At 35.4% G+C, this 24,611-nt stretch overlaps 1 protein-coding gene across 1 annotated transcript in view; it reads right to left on the bottom strand.

Annotated features, from left to right (window-relative positions):
* The window catches only part of LOC150107796 (RUS family member 1), a 222,143-nt gene that overhangs the window by 9,797 nt on the left and 187,735 nt on the right, over positions 1–24,611 (bottom strand). The window contains exon 11 of the mRNA XM_090391552.1: positions 8,771–8,816. Within this exon, the coding sequence (XP_090247678.1) occupies positions 8,771–8,816 (46 nt within the window). The remainder of the gene's footprint in view (positions 1–8,770; positions 8,817–24,611) is intronic.

Raw genomic sequence — 24,611 nt, 5'->3', positions numbered from 1 at the left:
CCAATATAACATTTTATCAAAAAGCTTAACAGTTGATATTGGAAACTAGTTAACTAACTTAGAAATTCTGGCTATGATGATAGTGAACTGAGAATTCCATGGCCATCAAATGAGCAAGTGGAATCAGTTGCTGAAAATGGTGATCATTTAGAAAGTAAAAGTACATCTGAGTTATCTCTGAATCCTGAAGTCAGAAATGCACAAATCTTTAGTAAATACTATTTAAGATCAGATGTTTAAAAGCAAAAATTATCACTTTATTTAGTTTCCTAAGGGAATTTCCAGATATTATTGTAATACCCTTCTGATAGTAATCTTTTATTATTCTATCTGAATGTGTAGTAATGATTTTATCAGGACAAGTCTATAAGTTACAAGAGACAATCTCTCTAGATCTAATATGGTGCAAATGCTTTAACAACTAAGCTGCCTCTTTTTATTTTATCTGCATAGTCATGTACTAAGACCAAATCCCTAATTTCTAAACTTTGTTCCTTTCTGAACTTAGAGGAGGTCCGGAAAGTTCTGATAAACGCCTAGACAAAAACGATATTAAAGCAACTGATATAACCACAAGAAAGAACATATGAGGATATAAGAATATAATAACATACGTTACCTTACAAATAGTGGAGAAATCATGAGAATATAACAAAGATCTGCATTTAAGTTTTGTCGATTTGGAAAAGGCATATGATAAGGTGCCAAGAGAGAAGCTATTCAATACGCTACAGTTATATGGTGTCAATTGAGCTTTATATCAAGCAATACTTAGTCTTTATTTGAGTTGTAAGTCAGCAGTTAGAATTGAAGGAAGTACAGGAAGATGGTTTAATGTTAAATCTGGTGTGAGACAAGGATGTACATTATCCCTTCTGTTATTCATTATCTACATGAATCACATTATGAAGGAAAGTGGTATTAAACATGATATCAGAATTGGTGATGTTAATGTCAGCTCTTTGCTTTGTGCGGACGATGTTATACTTCTAAATAAATCCACTACAAGTTAGCAAGATTCTCTAACTAAATTGAACAACTGTTGTAATAGATATGGTATGAAGGTCAGCATTAAAAAGACAAAGACAATGAAAATAGGCAGAATTATTGAAAATGTCAACTGTGTTGTGAATGGAGAACCTGTGGAACAAGTAAAACATTTTGGCTACTTAGGCACGATTTTTACTGAAGATGGTAAATTAAATATAGAAATAGACAACAGAATCAACAAAGCTGGTATGGTAGGAAGTCAATTGAATAAATTCATATGGAATAAGAGAGAAATTAGTCTGAACACTAAATTAGCTGTATACAAGACAGTGTTCAAACTGGTTTTAACTTATGGATCTGAGAGCTGGGTCAGAAGTAAAACACTTGACCAAAGACTAGAGACTGCAGATATGAGAGTCCTGAGAAAGATTAGAGGTGTGAACAGATGGCATCAATGCAATATCATATTAAAAACGAGGATATTAGGAAAGAACTTGACATTTTCAGCATCCAGGAATGCATTAGCAGAGCTAATCTCAGGTGGTATGGTCACTTAAATAGAATGGGCAAGGAAAGATTAGCAAAACAAGTGTTCTCTGCCAGGTTGGCAGGAAAACGACCCAGAGGAAGTCCAAGATATAGGTGGATTGATACGGTACAAGGTGCCTTAGACGATAGAAATATAAGATCTGATAACGTTGGAGTCTTGACAAGTAACAGACTGATTTGGAAGAAAATTGTAGATAGGAAGTTAGTAATGATGTAAATTTTTTGTGTAGTACTATCATATCCTGTACACCCCTTGAGGGTACATGGCAGGAATTTGATCATGATGATGAAGTTACCTTCATAACTCTGCTCTAGTATGCTCGTTCTTGTAGTTATATCAGTTGCTTTAATATCATTTTTGTCTAGGTATTTATCAGAACTTTCCAGCTCCCACTGACATTTAAAGTTAATCTACTTTTTTTCAGATGAAGCTTCACTTTGTTGTTTCATTACTGCCCAAGATGTATTCAACTTTTGTACCATATCCCTTAAAAATTCAAATATCTTCAAACATACATTCAAATACTATATCGTAATCCAAATCCCACATTTGGATTAAGAGACAATAACATCTGAAGGAAAAATGGGATGAAATCCACACATTGCAAACATACTGCTGTGTATAGCAGATACACATAATGTATCTAGTTAAAGTTTCTGCCTTCTGGTCAGGTAATGGAAATGCTATAGGAAAGCAAGATAACATTGACAACAACAAAAATATATCTATCCTCTTTCAGCTGTGTTGAGGGGGACCAACAATTAGCAGCAGAAATATGATGAAATGGTCTAACTGGTAGCTTTATAGACTGAAAAGGCACTTTCTCTCTGAATGGATTTCTTAGCTGACAAGTATGACAAGATTTCACAAAATATTTAACATTATATCTCATGGTTAGCCAATAAAATCTTTCTTCAATTCTAGATAGAGCCTTGCAATGTCCAAAATGACTTGCCAAGGAGGAAGCATGATACTGATTTAATATCCAAGGTATCATTTTCAATCGAGTCATTAGCTTTTCTGGTGTTACACTCTTACCTATTTTAACTAAAATGAATTTGTGCTCATTTAAGAAAAACTTTATGGCTTAAAAGGAAAATAATCCAATGAACACTCAGCATTCTGAACTTGGGTATAGATCGCTCCAAAAATGGATCCTGCTGTTGAGAAATTTTGAGAAATCAAAATCCCACTGTTCTGAAATAAGCTGTTTAATGGCTTTGGTGAAGAAATAATGACAAGATTATTCTCGTGGAAAGGCTTAGACGTTGGTTATGCATTTTCACTATATCATTTCAGGAAATTACAACGTACTAGGATATACATTAAAATAAATTTTAATATATTTCTATATTTCAGCAACGTCACGCTGCCATTTTCAAGAACTTAGGTACAAGATACGTGCACGCAGGCACAGCAAAAACAATAAACGAGTAAGAAGAATGAAGCTATTATTTCTCCTAAAGTCCTGATGGTGCCCTCTAGCGGGCGATGTTGGTATTCTTGGGAGATTGGGCTGAAGGTCTTCTGATGTAGGTTTCCCAAATTTGAGGAAGTCTCATGCAGCCAAATTTGTTGAGGTTTCGCTCGTTTCTTAGGGCTGAAGCTGATTCTATGAAAAGACTTTCATATCTGTATTTGCTACGGTGTATTATCCTGGCTTTTTCCTTACCGTATTCTATGGTAGGTATCCAGAGCATGGTCAGCAAGACCAGAGTGGCTGTATTGGTGAAACCGGATGTAGTCCTTGTGTTCTGAAATTCTGATATTTGCTGTCCTGCCTGTTTGGCCAAAGTAGAAAATGCAGTTGTCTTGATAGCTTCAACTTCAATTTACCGTAATGGTGTGCTTTACGTGTGATAACATCTCCGTGGATAATGAATTTCTAAGCCTTAGTCTAAGCCTTTCCACAAGAATTACCGCACGTAAAGCACGCCATTACGGTAAATTGAAGTTGAAGATAGCAAGACAACTGAATCGTCTCGCCTTCCTGAAGCGCTGCCGGGATAACCAGGTAATCCCTAACTGTGTGAAATTCAAGCACCGTTTCTCTTCGCAAAAGGCACTTCGTATCTATAACCGTGCCAGCCAAGCCTTACTCAGAGAACAAATTGCCGCCACTCGCCGTTTCCTGAGTGAAGCTAACTCAGCTATACAGGCACTCGAAGATAACCTTTCAAGCACCTTAAGCCACGAAATTTGATCGATTTTACGCGACATTTTGTGCACTGCAGTGGAGAAAGAGTTTAGATTAATCCAAGATCGACACATCAAAAAATTCGAAAATTTAAAAAAGGTCGCGATCTCTAAACCGCAACTTCCTAGCAATATGGTAGTGAATCTGTCGTCACTAAGTGTGAAACCTGAAGTACTCGACGCCCTCGCACTTGGCCACAACTTCGCCATTGCGTCCAAAAGAATACCTGCTGAGGATATCATGATACGGATTGAATGCGGGATCCGACACCTCCCAAGCCACGTCGCCAACGATATTAGACTGGATGTAGCTTGTGTTCTGACCAAAGCCAAACCACCTAAAACCAACATGCCCAGTAAAGAAATTAAATCTCTATTAGAATTAAAGAAAAACAAGAAAATAATAATCACCAAATCTGATAAAGAAAATGCCACAGTATTGCTTAACCAAAAAGATTACACAGGTAAGCTGAAATCTCTATTGTTAGATCATGCCACTTACCTCCCTATCGAATACAATCTCACCAACTCACAAATTAGAAAACTCCACAGGCTCTTTAAGAAGGTCACTTCTTGGCCTGTGGAAATCACCAACAAACTAAAACCATAACTCCAACCCCCACCCCCCGTATTTATGGACTCAAAAAATTCACAAGGAAAATGTGCCATTACGTCCCATAGTGGATGGCATTGATTCCCCCACATAAAATCTAGCTAAACATTTGGCCAAAGCTCTCTCACACTATACTGGCAACACACCTTCATACATAAAAAACTCAGCCCACTTCAAAGCCAGCATAGAGAACCTTACACTCAAACACACTGACATAATGGTCAGTTTTGATGTCTCCTCCTTATTTACGAATGTCAAAGAATCCTTAGAGCTAATCCAAGCTAAACTTCTTCCCGATATCACAGCCCTATTTCAGTTCACAATGAACTCAGGCCATTTTGTTTGGCAAGGAAAATTCTACAAACAAATAGAGGGGACAGCCATGGGTTCTCCACTCTCCCCACCCTTGGCCAACTTTTATAAGGAGACTTTTGAAGAGCAAGCCTTGAACTCTGCCCCACAAAAACCAACCATTTGGCTTTGCTATGTAGATGATGTATTCGCTATTTGGCCACATGGCTCCGATGCACTTCTCTCCTTCTTAACACACTTAAACAACCAACACCCCAGAATCAAATTCACCCTGGAAGAGGAAAAAAACAACTGCATTCCGTTCTTAGACACACTAGTCACCCGCCAGCCTGATGGAACCTTGGTTTTCTCAGTATATAGAAAACCCACCCATACAGGAAGATACATTCACCAACAACCCCACCCCCCCTCACAACAATATGGAGTCACTACACAAAGACACTCTCATTAAGACACTACACAACAGGGCTAAACTTATCTGCTCGAATGACAATGCCCTAACCACAGAACGAAACCACATCCTCAACACGTTCTCAGCCAATGGCTACCCCCACCAAAAAAAATCCAAAAAATATTAACACCAGTAAACCACAACCCCCCCCCCCCCTCCCCCTCACAACAAGGATTACTCTAAATCCATCACCATACCTTACATTCGAGGCACCTCAGAAAACATCACAAAAATCCTAAAAAAACATAACTTCTTGTTACAAACCATATAAAAAATTGGCATCCCTTATCCGCTCAACAAAAGACCAACCTCCCCCCCTAGATCTACCTGGTGTGTACCAGGTCCCTTGCAGCTGCAAGTTGTCCTACTTTGGCCAAACAGGCAGGACAACAAATATCAGAATTTCAGAACACAAGGACTACATCCGGTTTCACCAATACAGCCACTCTGGATACCTACCATAGAATACGGTGGGAAAAAGCCGGATAATACACCGTAGCAAATACAGATATGAAAGGCTTTTCATAGAATCAGCTTCAGCCCTAAGAAACGAGCCAAACCTCAACAAATTTGGCTGCATGAGACTTCCTCAAATTTGGGAAACCTACATCAGAAGACCTTCAGCCCAATCGCCCAAGAATACCAACATCGCCTGCTAGAGGGCACCATCAGGACTTTAGGAGAAATGATAGCTTCATTCTTCTTACTCATTTATTGTTTTTGCTGTGCCTGCATGCACGTATCTTGTACCTAAGTTCTTGAAAATGGCAGCGTGACGTTGCCGAAATATAGAAATATATTAAAATTTATTTTAATGTATATCCTAGTACGTTGTAATTTCCTGAAATAATATAATGAAAATGACAAGATTAATATCCACATCATTTTGCTCAGTAAGATCAACATGCTTTGATGATGACCTAGAAGAACCAACATCATAGGTAGGAGGGACATAATATCTAGAGAACAATTTCTCTGAAAAGCAACTCCATCAAGAGAAATTACACCAGACACACATAACTACATGCATAACTATGAAGAGATAAAAATTCTCCCAAGATCACTTGAAGGATGCATGATTATATACTTGAGAGGCCAACAGCTCATGAGAAATAGAAGGTTTGAAATCCAAAAGATAAATTATAACAAATATGGCTTTCATTACTATTGTTTCCTAATTAAAAATCCCTCTTATCTTTATATCTTGTTCTAAATCTCTTACATCATGCTGCACCTAATCCATGAAAGAAATCCCATGTGATAACCCTAAGGCAATAGGATTTGATGACATATCACCGCACATCTTAAGGGAATGTTCCAGGGAACTGGCATACCTGTTTAATAAGGCTTACAACAGCGCAGATTCCAAGAGAATGGAAAGAAGTTAAATTGTTCCACTGAATAAAGGTGTGGCTGTGGCTTCAAATTAGAGGTCACTCTGTATCCACTGAATAAAGGTGAGGGTGTGGCCTCAAATTATAAGCCAGTCTGTATATCTGGAGTTGTTGTAAAGGTATGAGAGAGAGAGAGAGAGAGAGATTAGTAAGAACATCTGACTTTCATGGAGTCAGAGACTCCATGGAAGTCAGATGTTAGTAATAATGATAACTACTGCATCACTAAGAAGTGAGAAAAAGAGTACCAAAGGTTTTAATCGCATTTTACACTATACAAACTTATATCAGTATTAGGGAACTTTCATCCATTGCATGATACACTAGAAATTAATCAAACCAACTAGTTTTGCAAATACCTATCATTTAATCAAACCTTTTTATGGAAAAAATGAAAAAAGCAGTTGATGCTAAAAAACAAAATAAATCATTAGAAGAAAATTAAATTAAATTAAATATAGCTACAATGATGTATGGCATGTATCAGATCTATGTAGAGTTTGTAGTTAACTGGTAGAGAAGTCTGATATGTCAAAAGATCTATTAGTGATTTCAAGACATGATTTACAAAAAAACCCTTGACTTCTATTAAGGAAGCAATATGAGTGAATAACAGCTGTCAATTTATTGATCTGTTTAGGAGAAAAAGGTTTTCTTATAATTGAGCATAGTGGAGATGTATCCCGCTTAATAGTAGTGGGATACTATAACATGATCTGTAGCCAAATCTGTAGTATGGTGACAACAAAAGCAAAGTAAAGGATTTTTCTTTCCGTTTTTTTGTTCAACATCACTGATATGTTCTTTCTCTGGGTCTCAATACTTTGGCTTATCAGGTCTATGTAAGGAAGACCATAAGAACATGGTATCTTAAAAATATCTGGATGCTTGTAGAAGGGAATACTGTGCTCTGGAGATGTGAGAACCAAAGAACACAACTATTTGATTAGGCTGAACTAATGAAATGTTGTGTTCTTTGAAAAGGGGAGAAATCTTGATTGATACATTATCAATATATAAGATGGAAATAGGATCCATGTACTGGATATTCTGGTTTTGAAGAAAAGGATTATATGAAAATATTTATATTTTGTGGACTGCTTTCTAAGTATCTATTAAGAACCAAAAAACTGGAAAGAATTTGAAGGTCCTTAAGTTTGTCTTCTTTAGTTATGATAGAGATTGTCCAGTTGTTCTTTAGGGTATGGATTATGCCTAGCTTTTGAGAAGGATGATGAAGGGATGAAATATGGAGTAGGACTTGAGTCCTACCCATCCAGTATGAGTAGGACTTGAAGAAAACAACTAAAGAAACACCATTATTTTTATTTTTTTTTTGTGATTAGAACATCCAGAAAGGGAAGCTTTATCTAACTCTAATGCAAAATTTATATTAGGGTGGAAGGAGTTAAGAGAAAGGAGAAACTATTGCAAGGTGGAAAAGTCATGCATCTATTTCCACAGTAATATCTCTGTAATGGAAGAAAACATCCTCCTTTAAGAAACATATTTAAATCAGAGAGACTATTTCTGGAATCCACCACAGCAATTTCCCAACTAAACAAATTTGGCTGCATTACATTGCAAAAATCTGAGAGTCCATCACTGCACTCAGAGAGGGCAGCAGTTAGGCCTGCAGTAGTAGCCCATCTTTTACAATAAGTCTGTGCCCTTCCTACTAGTGTGCCTACACTCAATATACCTCTTTGTCCATGAAGATGCCTTCGTGACCAAGGCAAAATATTAGTTTATTAATCTAATTAACTAAATAAATTTCACTAGTTAATTATTAGCTTTAGATGTCTGTTTTCCTATTAAACAACATGAGTGATAATACTCAACATCTAAGCATCCATACCAAATTAGTCTTTCATAAACTGTAAGGAAACACCAAAGTAGTTTTCTTACTCATGTGTGAAAAGTTCTAGTTAAACTGTAGTATTTATTTCAGGCTGAAAGCAAACATCTAAATCTCTCCAAATCTCTAAGCACATTACTGACGTGTATAATTTAAAAATACTGTATCTGTCTATATTAATTACATTAAAGGCATTTAAATACTTCCCTCACTGAAATCTTGTCAGTAAGGGAAGCTCCAGACAGGTCCCTTTTAAAACTTACATAGGCACAAACTAACCTGGATCAACTAAGTACATCTCTTCCTTCATATATAGACACACTTTAAAGTTTCACAGTAAGGTAGTTATGTCGTTTGATACTAATTCTAAAAGATATAAATTTCTAGAAAAGAACTGCATAATTACCTATAAGAATATCTTCTTTCATAGACTGAAGCTGCCAGTGAAGAGACTGAAATATGAAATGGAAATCTGTTGTGAATCTACAAGAATGCAGTCAAAAAGAAAAGAGTATAGCTAATGAAACCCTAAAGTTATTTTTGCAGAAACATTTTATGGAAATTCGATAATTTATCTGTAATAAACAAATTTGTAATAAAATTTACAGCATCTGTAATAAACTGTTTAATGTAGAAGAAATTCAGGCCAATTATAGGTTGCCAGGATCAGATTTTCACTTTAAGACAATCATCATCATCATCATCATTCAAATTCCTGCAATGTACCCTCAAGAGGTGTACAGGATATAATAGTATTACATGAAAAATTTACATCATTACTAACTTTCTATCTGCAATTTTCCTCCAAATCAGTCTGTTACTTGTCAAGACTCTAACATTATCAGATCTTATATTTCTGTCCTCTAAGGCACTTTGTACCGTATCAATCCACCTATATCTTGGTCTTCCTCTGGGTCGTTTTTCTGCCAACCTGGCAGAGAACACTTGTTAGCTTCAGCTTTAATCTTTCCTCGCCCATTCTGTTTAAGTGACCATGCCATCTGAGATTAGCTCTGCTAACGCATTCCTGGATGATGACAATGTCAAGTTCTTTACTAATATCCTTGTTTTTAATATGATATTGCCATTGATGCCATCTGTTCACGCCTCTAATCTCTCTCAGGACTCTCATATCTGCAGTCTCTAGTCTTTGGTCAAGTGTTTTACTTCTGACCCAGCTCTCAGATCCATAAGTTAAAACTGGTTTGAACATTGTCTTGTATACAGCTAATTTAGTGTTCCGACTAATTTCTCTCTTATTCCATATGCATTTATTCAATTGACTACTACCACACCAGCGTTGTTGATTCTGTTGTCTATTTCTATATTTAATTTACCATCTTCACTAAAAATCATGCCTAAGTAGCTGAAATGTTTTTCTTATTCCAGAGGTTCTCTGTTCACAACGCATTTGACAATTTCAACAATTCTGCCTATTTTCATTGTCTTTGTCTTTTTATTGCTGACCTTCATACCATATCTATTACAACAGTTATTCAATTTAGTCAGGGAATTTTGCTGACTTGTGGCGGATTTATTTAGAAGTATAACATCATCTGCATAAAGCAAAGAGCTGACATTAATATCTCCAATTTTGATATCATGTTTAATACTACTTTCCTTCTTAATGCGATTCATATAGATAACGAATAACAGAGGGGATAATGTACATCCTTGTCTCACACCACTTTAAGACAAATAGATGAGAAATCATGGGAACATAACAAGGATCTGTATTTAAATTTTGTAAAAATTTGAAAGGGGTGCTTAAGGGTCAAAGCTGTATAACTGAGAGGAGACCTCCACATAGCCTTTAAATGAATGCAGAGAACAGACCAGGGCATCTCACCTAACGTCCAATCCTCACCGTCTCGTGGTGCACCCTGTTGGGTATCTACCTGGATACTGATCAAATGAGGATGGGCTGGCAATTTGGGATTTAGGTGACCAAATTATATTCTGATTGGCTTAAACCAAAATATTAAGTGATGGTACAACATAACAAAATTTCATGCCGGCTGGGGCGTCACCCGGTTAAACAAGGCCCTGCTTTCACCAGGGAACCAGGGCGAACAGCGAAAAGTCAGATACTGGAACAAATCTGAAAGCACACCCCAACTCAACATCACCAGAGTTAAAGATCGGTACTATTAACAAAAGAAGCCTGAATGGCAAAGAAATGGAGCTAGTTGAGGAATTAGATAAGTATCAGATCGACATAATAGGGGTGACCGAGACAAAAACTGGTGCGATCTTTCTGAGCAATAAATACAAAATGTTATATTCAGGAAATGACAATCAAGGAAAAGAAGGAGTAGCCACAGTATTCAAAACACGAGGCTAATCTTCTTGAATGGCAGGCAGTCTAATAGAGTGATGTGTGCAAATATCAGAATGGGGAAGTAGACAATGAGACATTTCTGCCTATGGTCCCACAGAAGGTTCTACTAAGGTAGAAGTGGAGGAATTTTTTGATGCTTTAGAAAAAGCAACTGACACAATAAAAAAGGAAAAGTTGGTCCTTGTTGGGGATCTAAATAGCAGAGTAGGAAATGATTGTCAGACATACAAAAATATTTTGGGAAAATTTTTAGAAAAGAGCAAAGCTAATAATAATGGCAAATACCTGTTGGATTTCTGCTCAGGACATGGACTCGTTATTACTAACACCATGTTCCAACATAAAAATGTGCACAAATTCACATGGAGAGAAGACGCAAGGAATAAGAAAAGTCTCATTGACTATGTTATTGTTGATAGTGATGTTTTCTCTCTGGTGCAGGATACCAGAGTGTACAGAGGATTTGAAATTGGAAGTGATCACTATTTAGTCTTGAGCAGGATAAAATTTAATTTCATATTGAAAAGAATAACATGAAAGTTTTAAAGCGAATAAAAGTTGAACAGCTCTCAGATGTGAACTGTAGACTAAAATACACAAATCTGATTGAAGAAAAAATGAAAGAGTTTGAGAAAGAGGCAGTGAAGGAAAAGAAGAAAGCATATCAAAAGTTCCTGTCAAATAAGTCACCTTTTGCTCTTAGAGAATACAGAGACAAATGCAAGAATGCTAAACACTGTGTAAAACTAGCTAATCAAAAGTCATGGCAGGACTTTGGCAAGAATATAGAAAATAAATATCAAGAAGGTGGCAAAATATTCTGGAGGTTGTTCAAGAAACTTAGAAATGGAGGAAAGAGTGCTGTAAAAGGAGTTAGAGATGATAAAGATGACATGAAAACAGGAGAAAAAGATATCCTTGAAGTATGGAGTAATTACTTTGAAAAACATCTAAATGAAACAAGCAGTGATGACAGCACAGTGGTAAAAAACACTCAAAAGGCATACAGTCAGGAATACATATCCATACTTGAAGTAGAAAAAAAATTCATCAAAGGCTTGAAATGTGGAAAGGCAGCAGGAGTAGATGATATTCGACCAGAAATGCAGAAGTATGGTGGTATAAGAGTCTTACAGTGGCCCCACTGCATTGTTCAGAAGGCCTGGAGAGAGGGACGAATTCCTGATGATTGGAGTAGAGCTCTCATAGTACCCATATATAAAAAGGGAAATAAAACTGCATGTGAGAATTACAGAAGTATTTCCCTACTCAGTGTTCCTGGCAAGATCTATGCAAGTATACTTGAGAAACGGTTGAGAAGAATTGTGGAAGAAAAGCTTGGTGAAGAACAAGCTGGATTCAGGCCAAATAGAGGCTGTCAGGATCAGATCTTCACTTTACGACAAATAGTCGAGAAAGCATGGGAATATAACAAAGATCTGTATTTAAGTTTTGTCGATCTGGCAAAGGCATATGACAAGATGCCAAGAGAGAAGCTATTCAATACGCTGCAGTTATATGGTGTCAATGGGACATTATATCAAGCAATACTTAATCTTTATTTGAGTTGTAAGTCAGCAGTTAGAATTGAAGGAAGTACAGGAAGATGGTGTAATGTTAAATCTGGTGTGAGACAAGGATGTACATTGTCCCCTCTGTTATTCATTATCTATATGGATCACATTATGAAATAAAGTGGTATTAAACATGATATCAAAATTGGAGATGTTAATGTCAGCTCTTTGCTTTATGCAGATGATGTTATACTTCTAAATAAATCCACTACAAGTTTGCAAGATTCCCTGACTAAATTGAATAACTATTGTAATAGATATGGTATGAAGGTCAGCATTAAAAAGACAAAGACAATGAAAACAGGTAGAATTGTTGAAAATGTCAACTGTGTTGTGAACGGGGAACCTGTAGAACAAGTAAAACATTTCAGCTACTTTGGCACGATTTTTAGTGAAGATGGTAAATTAAATATGGAAATAGACAACAGAATCAGCAAAGCTGGTATGGTGGGAAGTCAATTGAATAAATTCATATGGAATAAGAGAGAAATTAGTCGGAACACTATACTAGCTGTATACAAGACAGTGTTCAAACCAGTTTTAACTTATGGATCTGAGAGCTGGGTCAGAATTAAAACACTTGACGAAAGACTAGAGACAGCAGATGTGAGAGTCCTGAGAAAGATTAGAAGCATGAACAGATGGCATCAATGGCAATATCATATTAAAAATGAGGATATTAGGAAATAACTTGAAATTATCGGCATCCAGGAATGCGTTAGCAAAGCTAATCTCAGGAAAACAACCCAGAGTAAGACCAAGGTATAGGTGGATTGATACGGTACAAAGTGCCTTAGATGATAGAAATATAAGATCTGATAATGTTGGAGTGTTGACAAGTAACAGACTGATTTGGAGGAAAATTGTAGATAGGAAGTTAGTAATGATGTAAATTTTTCATGTAGTACTCTCATATCCTGTACACCCCCTTGAGGGTACATGTCAGGAATTTGATGATGATGATGATAAATTTGAAAAAGAAATTATAAAAAAAAAATACAAAATCAGAATAACAATAGCTTATAAGAGAAATATAAAAAAATACTATTATTATTATTATTATTACATGACACCTCCAGGAAGTCCAGTGAATCATCGAGGGAGCGCACTTACTCTACAACTCTTCGTCTTCACCACTCAATCCACCAACCAACTACAATCATTATCTACACCAACACCATCTACCACCCACCACCAGTAGTATTTTCACAGACAATCACAAACATCCATGCCTATAGTGGGATTCCAACTCACAGCCTTTTGACTGGAGAACAGATACGCTAACCACTCGGTCAACCTGGCCGGCAAATACATAAAGAGATTAAGAAAAATTCATGAAAAGAATAAGAGAGAGTTTATTGAAAGCCTAATAAGTGAGGCAGAAATTGCAACCAACAGAGGTGATAATAAAACATAATATTACAAGAACAATGACAGGTAAGAAAAGAAGAAGAGGAGATACTGCTTAAGACAAAAAAGGAAATAAAATAAACAATGATAAAAAGAAAATAGAAAGACAGGTAGAATACTTCAGAGAGATAATGAATAGAGAAAAACCTGAAATAGGAATTCAAATACCAGAAAGAATAGAAAAAAGTATGGAAAAAACCCCGAAGAAATAAAATAAAAAAGTGAAATACAAAAAGCACTAAAATAAAGTAAAAATGGAAAAGCAGCTGGTATCGATGGTATACAAATGAACTATTAAACACAGATATCTATTTAATCATGAATATACTCTACCCATTTCTTATGCAGTATATAGATGCAGGAAGAATGGCCATATGAATGGAATATTGGATTATTGATTAAAATACCAAAAGGAGATTTAACTGATTACAGTAATTGGAGAGGAATATCATTATTAAACACAACAAGTAAAATACTAACAAAAATACTAACAAAAATAATATTAGAAAGAATAAAAAAAAGAAATAAACCAAAAACTAAGAGAAACACAAGCAGAATTTAGAGACAAGTCATGTACAGACCAGATAGCAACACTCTCGATTTACACTCACACATAGACCCACATTTCACCATGCAGGCATTTGAAACCGAAAATCCCACGGAATAGGTTGGTCAATCCTTATTCCAGGAATGTCCTATGTCTGTGTTCATGGGGCTGGTTTTTTCATGTTCTGAGGGTTGAAAAACCCGCTACCTCCGTATGAAACTGGCTAACTCATCTTTAATAGAAAGAGACCAGATAAAGTTTCCTCATGTCATGGGAATCGAACCTAGGCCTTTCTGACCAAAGGGCTTCGTCTATAGCGAATGAGCTGCAGAGACTCTTTGATGGCATTGACAGAGAAGCAATGTGGAAATTAATGTCATATTATGGCATACCATGTAAAATTATCAACATAGTTAAAAAATTTATGAAAAATATAAAATACAAATCATACACAATTGAGAACTTTCAGTAAAGTTCACAATTAAAACAGGAGTGAGACAAGGCTGCATTCTCTCCCCAACAATCTTTCTTATTGTTGTAGACTGGGTTATAAGAAATGGCATTAAAAACACCAAAGGAATACAACAGAATTTAATAGAACAGCTACATGATCTGGATTTTGCAGAATATATGTTTACTGGCACATACACAAAAACACATGAAGGAAAAAAAAAATAAAACTCAATGAAGAAGCCTTGATTGCTGCATTAAGAATAAATATAATGAAAACAAATAAATAACAAACGAAAAGAAGGAATTCTTCACTGTTTCTAAAATTTGACCTTCCATACTGGAAGGTCAAATTTTAGAAACAGTGAAGAATTACCTATGATCAATAATAAATAAACAGGGAAGAGCAAAGGAAGATATAAAATCTAAGATAAAGAGAGCACAGACAATTTTTAACATGGTAGGGAAAATATGGAGATCAAAGGAAATAGGTTTAAAAAACAAAATCAGATTATTTAATACAAATATTAACTCATTCTATTCTATGCAACAAAAGCAATTAGGAAAAAAAAAACTGCAAAGCTTTGAAATTGAATGTTTAAGAAGAATTCTATAAATAAAATGACCAGAAAAGATATCCAATAAAGAATTATGGCAAAAAAATAAACAATAACCCAACATCAATCAGAGAAAATTGAGATGGATAGAGCATGTACTAAGAAAATCTGAAAAAAACAAAGTCAAACAAGCATTAGAGCAGGATCCGCAAGGAAAGAGGAGGAGAAGAGCTCAGAGAGATTGGAATGAACTTAACACAAATGAAGAGAGAAATACAAAACAGATGGAGATCTGTGGTTGAGTCATGCTCTGAATGGAGTGAAGAGGAATAAGTAAGCAAGCAAGCTTGATCCATTCCAATCAGGACATTGTATATTTGCCAGTTCTGTAATTCCACATACACCCCTTCTTAATTGCAAGTTCCACACTTTTAGCAACCTCCCAGGTAAAGACCACATGATCACTCTCACCAATTGGTTGCAATGTGGTGATCTTTGTTACAGACTAATCCTCTGCTGGAATTACTAGATTCAGCACTCTCAAACACATGATATCTTTCATCAAATACTGCCTCAGATTATTATTCCTTCATAGTTGTATGAATTGCATTTCTTTCCAATTCATGTTTCCATAACTGAAGTCCCCCATAATAATTACTTGTCCTCTAATTAACTGAGCTTATTTGTTTTAAAAGAGGTATACCGTGAGTAGACATATCGATACAAAATTAATAACGGAAAAAACTCGCGTACAAAGATTATTTAATAGTATAATTTTCGCCTGTGTGTCACAGGCATCTTCAGTATATTAAGCTCGAAATAAACAATAACTGACAATTCCAAAAAGTGCCACCTAAGTAGCTTTTTTTTTTTTTTGTAAAAAAAAAAAAAAAAAGGAAATTTATTGACCTTTTTAGTTATCTTACACTAGCTACTTAGGTGGCACTTTTTGGAATTGTCAGTTATTGTTTAATTTGAGCTTAATGTACTGAAGATGCCTGTGACACACAGGCGAAAATTATACTATTAAATAATCTTTGTACGTGAGTTTTTTTCCGTTATTAATTTTGTATTGAGCTTATTTGCTGATGCACATCATCCTTTGCACCCACCCCCCACTGCCTGTAGCAGCAACCTGCTTTAATATAGGTAAAATATAGGTTGACACATTTAGAAAAATTAAAGATGGAAACTTAAACTTACATGAAATAATTTATTAGCTGTAAAATTTTCACCTACTGAGGAAATATCCTCAGTACATTGATAATTGAACACAATATAAAATTATGATTAAAGAATCATTATCAAAAAATTCCACTATATCATTATAGAACAACAGATGGTCAGTAAAATTCCCAATTATTAAAAAAAATTACTATAATATAACTGTATAATGTATATAATATATACATACTCACATGAATTCTTTCTTAATAACTGTAGTTTCCCTGATTTTGCACTCCAATTTCATCCATTCAGTGCACGTTTTCTAGATTCTGAACATCAAATCCATTCACGTGCAAAACTATCAGCCAGATTTAAGTCCTTTAATCCATCAAACTAATTCCACACATCCACCAACTGCAAATAATTTGCAATCATGGATTTCCTTCTAAATAGCAATCCTTCTAAAAGAGAAATAGACTATCCTCTCACTCTTTGCTTTTGCTACTGTCAGTAATTAATTTCAGGTCTTCCCTCATATTGTACTTTTCTCCTTTCAAATCCTTTGTATCCATTAAACTGATCAAATTTTTGCTGAGTATGTTGATTTTTTTCCCCCAAAAAACGAATGTAATAAAAAATAACTAACATTAACACAAATATACAACGAGCATTAAATACGAATCACTTGTTATATATTTGTGTGTTCATCCTTAATCCTGACAAAGCCACTAACTTAAGTGGCAAAACTAGTAGGTTTATTAAATAATCATTACAACCTATAAACCCAGTGTTAGTTATTTTTTTATGATCAAATTTTTCTTTACCTTTCTGCAAATATTGTTAATCTTTGAACCTGGAAAGCATAATTCAATCACACACTTATCATGTACTCTTCTTATAATGGAATTGCCATAAAAAATTCTGTGCTCTCTCTCTTTTTCTTTATCCTGCAAAGGGCTCATTGTAAGCATACTACCTTTTTCATTACATCCAACTCTTTATTCTTCACATTGTCCATAGTATCGTTCTTATGCTGGTCACTTTTTGCTCTTTTCTCTTCCACTTATTCTCTGTTACTCACATTTTCATCCCTGTTCTGTTATGCCTTCCACCTCAACCTCAGTCTTTTGAATTAACCAGCACTTGTGATTGCTTTCAAAACACTTCTTGTACACTCTCTATTACTCTTGCTTTCAAAGCAAAGGAGCCTATCTCTCTTTCTATCAATAAAGAATACATTTCACAGACACCACAACACACTGTATTCTCCCAAAATGAGCTCTTTAAACAAATAAGACTTGGGTTGCCACTGTTCTATACACATTTCCTAATATATCTAATAGTAAAACTAATCTAATATCTAATGAAACTATATATAAACTACATCTAACACAATTATAAGCAACTGGCTTTTTTTCTTTTTTTAAACAAACAACTTATCTTTCACAGCACTCTAATCAGAAGCTACAAGACCAATAAGTAGGACTGTGTGTGTGTTGGCAAGTGTGGTAACACCATCCAGATTCAAAGTAAGCAGGATGGTGTTCTCACATGGGCAATCTCCCACCTAAAGACAATCACAAACATCCATACCCACAGTGGAATTTGATCTCATAGTCTGATGATTAAAGAATGGATAAGGTATCCACTGACTAATCAGGTCTATATCTTCGTAGCTGGAGTTCTCATAGTGCTGATTGAGCTAATTTGCCAATGCATGTCATCTATAGCTTTATTTTGTACTCCCTGGTCTACATCAGCAACCAACTATATATTCTGTTTCACTGGCTTTTATCTCACACTAAATGGCTTCAAGTGCACCTCCTTCAATCTTTCCTTTCTACTTGGTTACAATTCTTCTATCAATTGCAATACTACCTGTTCCCATCCTATTCCTCCCCCATCTGTTCCCTGACAGAGCATCAACTCTTATGCTAAAAGAAATCTCACTGTAGTGAACTTCACTACACTGAAGTTTGAAAATTGACTGTATCAGAATTCATTCAAATGAACAGATTCATGTCTGTAAATTTAACTTCTTCTGTGAATTTAACTGGTTATTCAAGAATTCTATGACTATTTTCAATACCGTGCTGGACTAGTCTGGACTTATGAGGTTTGATACAACAAAGAAAGTCAAGATAGTCATCAACGTTCTTCTCTGCAGAATGGCCTGCTTGATGCACACACTTGACAAATAAGTAGTCTGTATGTTCTTGGTGAAAGACAAAAATACTAAATAATTTGTTAAATAGTTTATAGGAAGTAGATAATTGGAACATTTTGAACATCTTGGGAAACTTGTTCTGAAATAACTGACATGTATGCAATGGAAACTGTGTGGTGATCTTGCATCATTACTATGCAATAATCATACAACTTACTTTTCTATACCCAGTGTTCAGGTACAGGAAATAGCAGCATACTGTTTTGGTAATATCCTCTGATATTTGAAAGCTGACTTCCTGTTCCACATAATTCTTATGGTTTTTAAGTTGCTCTGAAAGATAAATATAGCTACTGCATGTCTTGTTCATCCAAAATATGTTTACAAGAATAGAGTTTCTATACACCATATATGGAACAAATGGTCTTGTTGGAACACAGAATGGTGACATTCTTGAAAGACGAATGATGGTATCTTAATTCTTAAAGCAAAGTAGTTTGCTTAGTTTTCAATTTATATGTGAATTTTATATTTCTTCTGACTGTATATCAGTGAGAAAGAAAGAAAGAAAATAATTAAGTAAGCTGGATGAGGCCAAGAAGAAAGATATCTATGATGTAAATGAGGATGGAAAGTGGCAGTTGCAATGATGGCATTGAGAGAGAAAGAGAGAGAGATAAAGAGAGAGTTTGTGAATATCAGGTGAAAGTAGTGTCTAGAGACAGAAGTGATGAGGAAGACAGTGGAAAGCATGAAGATCTGAGCTGAAAGAGGTGAAAGGAAGGATAAGGAGGTTTGGAGGTCAGTTTTTTCATATGACAAAAGCAAAGTGAAGGTGAGAGATTGGGGGGCGGGGAGTAGACAATGCCAGTGTAAGAAAAGAGGGTGTGAGGAGTGTAATGAATGAAGATTTAATGCATTGGACAATGCAGAATAGAAAATTAGCATGCCTGAGGAATGAAAATGGTTCACTGTGATAATGAAAAGAGGTAAAAATGTAAATGAGATGGAGGATAGCAATGGATGGTATGAAATGACCTAAGGAAAAGTGTGAATCAGCTAGTGAACGATTTGAGAGCATTTTGAAGACTGTCAGATAGAAGAGTTCAACTAATATTGTAGAGATGAGCACTGATAAAACATGCCATAATAGTGATAAGAACAGGTTTGAATATGTGTACAATGAATGCATTTGATGAGAAAAGAGAGTTGTATGCATGAGATGGATTGCATCTGATTAGGGAAGGATACAGGATAAAAGATACAGAGGTTAATGTTTTCTGAGCAATTGATGCATTGGGTAGAAGAGCAAGGATGGAACTGTGCAGAGAATACTGTATTTTCTATATACAAATGTCAGGAATAAAAAGAATAAGGGTTGGAGGAGTTTGTGCTCTTGACACATTCAATTTATCCAAAACATTAACATACAGTAACAGAGTGAGCAATATTGATAGAAGATGATGTCCTGACAGTAACAGAAGTTGAAGAGGAGAGCATATTTCAGGAGAATGTGCATGGGGGGGGGGATTCCTTATGACAGCAGATGAGTTGTATCCTCTCCAAACAGTCAACCATGTGAGAAATGGTCAATGGCTTCCATAGCATAGGGCGTGAGGAAGAAATGGCAGGACAGGATATTCAGTGCAGTGCAGAAAGTGATAAACAAGAAATGTTTAGGCAAATTAACTTCATAGGTGTAAGCAGGTGATCATTATGGAAGATTTAAACTATGGTAATATAAACATTGGTCATTGGTCAAACAATACATCATCAGTGCTATGACATGGTAATAAGGGATTTAATTTCTAGAGTTCTCATCTTCCTTATACCCTCTTTTACCTTGCAGTGTCGAAGGTCCATTGATCATCGGACCTCACTCCGTTTACAGGATAAGGTGGTCAGCCTTATGCCCCGGTGTATCCTATGGCCTGTAGTGTTGAGTTCTCAAGGCCAGTTTGCCTGCTTTGTGAGATGAAAAACCCCAGAATAAACTGGGGAAAAAACCCTGCTGTCCACGCCCAAGACTGGCTAACTTTGCTATGGCTGAGGAAGATCCTTCAGCTCCTCACGTCACCGACGGAAATTGAACCTAGGACACTCCTTCCTCAGGCATATGGTTGCGAAGTGCATAGCCACTAGGCTAACCGCGCGGACTAGAGTTAGAGAAGTAAAATTATCCTAGACAGAATGTGGTCGAGGAAAAATGAGCAATGTATATTCTGGATTTGGTTATAGTATTGATGGTGTCATTCACTGAGGGTGGTGGTAAAATGGGAGAATACAGATCAGTTTGTATTTCTTCTGTACATATTAAAGTTTTGGAAAATTAAGAAAAGCTTGTATACAAAATTGGAAGATGAAAATAACATTATTTATGGATTTCACCATAGAGTTGTAATCCAGTCACAGTTTATAAAAATGTAACAAGAGTAGTTAATGAAAGGCAATACATGTGTTTATTCTGGATTTTACGAAAGCATTGAACAGGATGCACATGGTAAGTTGATATTTAAATTGGAATGGATTGGCAACTGAATATCAAAGAATTTAGTATGGGAAAGCAGCATCAAGAAGAAGGAAGATTTACAACTGGGGTTAAGCAGGACTTGGAACTGGGACTATATAATGATGATCTTAACGGGGATTGCAGTAGATAGTAGATATAGTAATTTTATGTTATAATGTGTACATTGTATTATTTCACTGTAAACAAAGAGTAAAATGCATTAAAAACATAACAAGACAGACCTACACATTTAAGCATGGCATGTTAATTTTTAATCTTTAAAAGGTACCTGTGGCATGACTAGAAACAAATAATTACATGATAACCACAGTAATTAACTTTAATGAAAGGAAAGTACAGATATTTAGTACCGAAAATAACAATACATCATCAGTGCATAGAAACAAGCAAATCAAAGAAACAAGAATACAAGGTACATACAACAATCGGTTTACAAATTAAAAATGGTTGCCGCATGCTAGAAATTAATATATTAATAAACAATATTAAAACTATTTTTGGCGGTTACATAAAATGAGAATCTCACAAACTTTTGGGAGAGAGAGAGAGAGAGAATCATTCTGATTCAGATTTGGCTGATGTAAAAGGGCTCCGCAACTTTCTTTGAAAAGGAGTTCATATTTAAAACTGCTTCTATGGAGAAGACGAGCTTCATCCAACCAGATAATGTGGTTAGTGTCAATACTATGTTGTGCCAGACTAGACTTTTGAGGGTATTGGCACTAAACACAGTATCCAGTGGGATGAAGCTCGTCTTCTCCATAGAAGCAGTTTTAAATATAAATGCATTTTCAAAGAAAGTTGCAGAGCCCTTTTACATCAGCCAAATCTGAATTGGAATGATTGTCTCTCTCTCCCAAACGTTTGGGAGATTCTCATTTTTATATAACCATCAAAAATAGTTTTAATATTATTTATTAATATATTAATGGGGGACAATGTTGCTTGCATCCATAGCAATCCTTAAGCTATACATGTCCCCTGGGTGGTGCTAAATGAGCAACAGCAATAGGCAGCCAGTCCATCCAAAGAATCTCCTGGCCAATTTCATGATGTCTACTGAATATAGTGACTTGCAGAAACTTGAGTTTAGAAATATTGGCCCCACACTACGTATTTGTCAATTAAATACTGAATCTATTAGCAAAGTCAAATGCTATTATTTATCAAAATTATTGCTAACCAACAATGTTGACTTGATTGCTGTCCAGGAAACATGTGCTGCTGATCCTGAACAGCTCCTTAAGAGAGATCGCATTCCAGGTTATTACACTGCTATCGGTGAAGTATATGAAATAGCAATGTATGTGAAATTGTCTGAACGAAGTCCTTCTTTTATCTCAAAATATTGAAGAAAATATACATACAACAGTGATAAAAGTTCAAGATATTACAATTATGAATATTTATAAACTGCCTGGATCATCTTGGCTGGAAAAATTTATTCCTATTGCTGAACATCCTGCAATTTATATTGGGGACTTTAATAGTCACCATGAACAGTGGAATTTTGCTTGAAACAATGAATGTGGTGAAAAACTTGCTGATTGGATCGAACTAAATAACATTCATTTAGTCTTTGATGCTAAAGACAAAGGCAATTTTAGATCTGCAGTCTGGAAAAGAGATTATAATCCTGATTTATGCTTTGTGAGCAAAAATAATTTAGGTCACCCTATGCAAAATTTGAGAAGGGTCTTAACTGACTTTCCTCATAGTCAACACAGACCGGTATTAATTGACATAGATATTTCTATTCCACTTGTAAGATCAAAGCCTATCTGATGCTGGAATTTTAAAAAGGCTGACTGGAATAAATATGCAAATGAACTTGACAAATGTATTCGCTGGATAGCTCCAATAAGTAAGTAGTCATTTTAATCGATTTATAAGCATAGTCCTGCTTGCTGCCAAGAAAAGTATTCCTAGAGGTATTATGTATAACTATATACATGGTTAAAGTGAAAAATGTGAATTGCTCTGTGAGGAATATCTGATGAACACAGACCCAAAAACAGCAGACGAACTTCTAGTAAAATTGGATATATCCCAAAGGAAAAATGGGCAAATACAGTTGAAGGTATAGACTTTACTCATATCCAGCCAAAAAGCTTGGAGCCTTCTTAGGAAACTAGGTGGTAGTGCTCCATTGGTTAACAACCAATCTCCCCAATTCAATTAACCTTACATATTGTTAAAACATCACATACCCCAATTAATAAAAAGCATACAAGATATATTAAGGGAAAATTAAAAGAATTTAACAAGTCTTCACCTATAACCTTAATTTTGCATGCCCTTTTACGCAGCAAGAAGTTGAAGCAGCCTTAAAGGAATTAAAGCTTGGTAAGGCTTCCAGTAAGGCATTGATCCAGAATTTTTGATTAATCTGGAAAGAAATGCAAGATCTTGTTAACTAAGTTCTATACTGACATACTTACAACCAGTAAATTCCTACTATTTTTAAAAAAGCAAAAATACTTTCCATTTTAATGGCCTATTACTCTCCTTAGTTGTTGTTGTTATAAACTCTTTGAAAGACTTATTTATAATAGAATAAGCTCCACAATTTTTAAATATGTCCCAATAGAATAAGCTGGCTTCAGACCAAATCGTGGGTGTTGTGACCAGATTCTCTCTTTAGTAACTCCCATAGAAGCTGGTTTTCAAAAATGCTTAAAAACATCTGCAGCATTTATTGATTTATCAGCAGCCTTCAACACTGTCTGGAGACAAAGCCTTCTATATAAATTATATAAAATCATCCCATGTAAAACAATAGTCCATATCATTAACAATATGCTAAGAGATAGAAGATTTATAGTGGCTATAGGTAATAAACTAGCAGCGAAAGGAAGTTAAATAACGGATTGCCACAGAGATCTGTTTTATCTCCCTTATTATTCAATCTGTATATATCTGATCTTCCCGTCACTACATCAAGGAAATTTTGTTATGCTGATGATATAGCAATAACTATACAGCATAAATGTATAAGTTGTACAGAAGAAATTTTAAAAGATGGAGACAGTTTAAATAGGAGCAAAACAGTGATATCTTGTTTTCATCTAAATAAGAACTTGGCAAATGTGGAACTAAAAAGTGAATTGAACAACACTATACTCCCAAATAATAAATTCCCTAAGTACTTGAGGGTCATATTTGACTGTTCTTTTACCTTCAGGCAACATCTTTCAAACTTGGCATATAAACTAAGGACACATAATAATACCCTACAGAGACTCTGTGGCACTACTTGGGGTTCAAGAGCCTCTATTCTTCAGACAACAGCTCTTGCTCTGGATTCTCAAGTGCTGAATATTGTGCTCCTGTGTGGCTAAATAGCCCTCACACAAGGATTATCAATTCTCAATTGAATAATACTTTAAGATTAATTACAGGCTCTATTAGATCAACTCCAACTTATTGGTTATCTCTTTTGACAGGCATTATTCCTACAGAACTACGTAAATTGAATTCTTTAGTCCATGAATTTCAAAAAAT

The sequence above is a fragment of the Typopeltis vanoorti genome, chromosome 4 (genome assembly GCF_054136105.1).
Source record: "Typopeltis vanoorti isolate ZY-2024b chromosome 4, IOZ_Tvanoo_1.0, whole genome shotgun sequence".
NCBI lineage: Eukaryota > Metazoa > Arthropoda > Arachnida > Uropygi > Thelyphonidae > Typopeltis > Typopeltis vanoorti.
The sequence above is the reverse complement of the archived record's forward strand: the minus strand, read 5'-3'. Positions and strand labels throughout refer to the sequence as shown.